The sequence below is a fragment of the Malania oleifera genome, chromosome 8 (assembly GCF_029873635.1).
Source record: "Malania oleifera isolate guangnan ecotype guangnan chromosome 8, ASM2987363v1, whole genome shotgun sequence".
NCBI classification, from domain to species: Eukaryota; Viridiplantae; Streptophyta; class Magnoliopsida; order Santalales; family Ximeniaceae; genus Malania; species Malania oleifera.
This window is the reverse complement of record NC_080424.1, coordinates 61875096-61876905: the sequence shown is the minus strand read 5'-3', so window position 1 is coordinate 61876905 and position 1810 is coordinate 61875096. Positions and strand designations below refer to the sequence as shown.

The 1810-nt window shown below is 41.4% G+C and overlaps 1 protein-coding gene across 1 annotated transcript; it reads left to right on the top strand.

The window, feature by feature from the left end:
- Nucleotides 1-749: 749 nt before the first annotated feature.
- On the top strand, nucleotides 750-1232 carry LOC131162704 (uncharacterized). The gene has a single exon (XM_058119308.1). It carries the CDS (start codon nucleotides 750-752, stop codon nucleotides 1230-1232), a length of 483 nt encoding a protein of 160 aa, XP_057975291.1.
- The last annotated feature ends 578 nt before the right edge of the window (nucleotides 1233-1810 follow it).

Below are 1810 nucleotides of genomic sequence, written 5' to 3'. Positions count from 1 at the left end.
AGGTCATGCCATTTGGTCTAAAGAATGCTAGGGCTACCTACCAAAGAGCTATGGTGACTCTATTCCATGACTTATTGCATAAGGAAATCGAGGTGTATGTGGATAATATGATGATCAAGTCACGGAATGAAGGTGACCATGAAATGAACTTAGAGAAGTTATTCAAAAGGCTTCGAAAATGCCAATTAAAGTTAAACTCAGAAAAGTGCACCTTTGGTGCTACTTCAAGAAAATTGTTGGGGTTTATTGTAAGCGAGAAAGGAATCGAAGTCGACCCTGATAAAATCAAAGCCATTCAGGAAATGCCTAGTCCCAAGACTGAAAAGGAGGTACGAAGTTTCTTGGGCAGACTCAATTATATAGCTCGATTCATATCCCAACTAACTACTACCTGTGAACCCATCTTTAAGTTGTTAAGGAAAAATAACCCAGAGAGGTGGAATGAGGAGTGCCAAGAAGCTTTTGAGAAAATAAAGGAATACCTCTTGAAACCCTCAGTACTAGTACCCCTGGTGCCCGAAAGGGCGCTGATTCTGTACTTGGCAGTATTGGAAAATTCCATAGGTTGTGTATTGGGCCAGTACAATGAGTCAGGAAGAAAAGAAAGGGCTATTTATTACCTTAGCAAAAAGTTCACAGAATATGAATCTAAGTAATCGGACTTGGAGAAAACATGTTGCGCTCTGGTTTGGGTGGTTAGTAGGCTGAGACTATACACATTGTATTACTTGACCTGGCTGATTTCCAAAATGGACCCGATCAAGTTCGTCTTCGAAAAGCCCATAGTAACAAGACGAGTTGCACAGTGGCAAATGTTGTTGACTGAATATGATATCACCTATGTGACCCGAAAAGCTATTAAAGGAAGCGTCATTGCGGAGTATCTGGCATATAGAGTTGTGGAGGACGACCAGCCAATGGAGTTTGACTTCCTAGATAAGGATATCGATTCGATAAGCCAAGAAGAAGAAGATTACAAAGGATGGATGATGTTATTTAATGGGGTGGTCAATGTGTGGGGACATGGAATAGGAACCATACTCATACCACCAGAAACGAAACTTTATCCAGTTGTTGCCAAGCTGACTTTTCTATGCACCAATAACATGGCAGGATACGAAGCATGTATATTGGGTTTACAGGTTGCCATGGACCAAGATATCAAAGAATTAGTCCTGAAGGGAGACTCAACCTTGGTCGTTCATCAAGTGACGGGAGAATGGGAAACCTAGGATTCCAAATTAGTGCCGTATTAAGAGTACATTCAGGAGATAATTAAAGGATTTGATAGCATTAGTTTCTCACACCTGCCAAGGGAAAACAATTTAATTCCTGATGCCTTGGAAACCCTAGTAGCTTTGATCAAAGTAGAACCTGGAGTAGAGATTGATCCAATTCAAATCAGAATACAATTAGAGCTCGCTTACTGTGCAGTTGTAGAAGAAGCTAATGAAAAACCCTAGTTCCATGACATTTGGATATACATCCAGAAAAATGAGTACCCTGAATGAGCAACCAGCAATGATTGAAAGACAATCAGGAGGTTAGCCATGGGGTTCTTCTTGGATGGTGAGGTGTTGTACAAAAGGAACCATGATATGACCGCTCTACATTGTGTATAAGCAGGAAGCGCGACATATCTGCATGAGGTCCACGAGGGAGTCTGTGGTACTTATGCGGGGGGTCACTCATTGGCGCAAAAAATCCTCAGGAGTGGATATTACTGGATGACCATGGAAAGGGATTGCATTGAATATGCCCAAGTGCCATAAATTCCAAATTTACGAAGACCAGATTCAAGTTCCATTAG

Excerpts from the sequence above, each read along its gene's own strand:
- LOC131162704 (XM_058119308.1), top strand. The coding sequence starts at position 750 with ATGGACCCGATCAAGTTCGTCTTCGAAAAGCCCATAGTAACAAGACGA.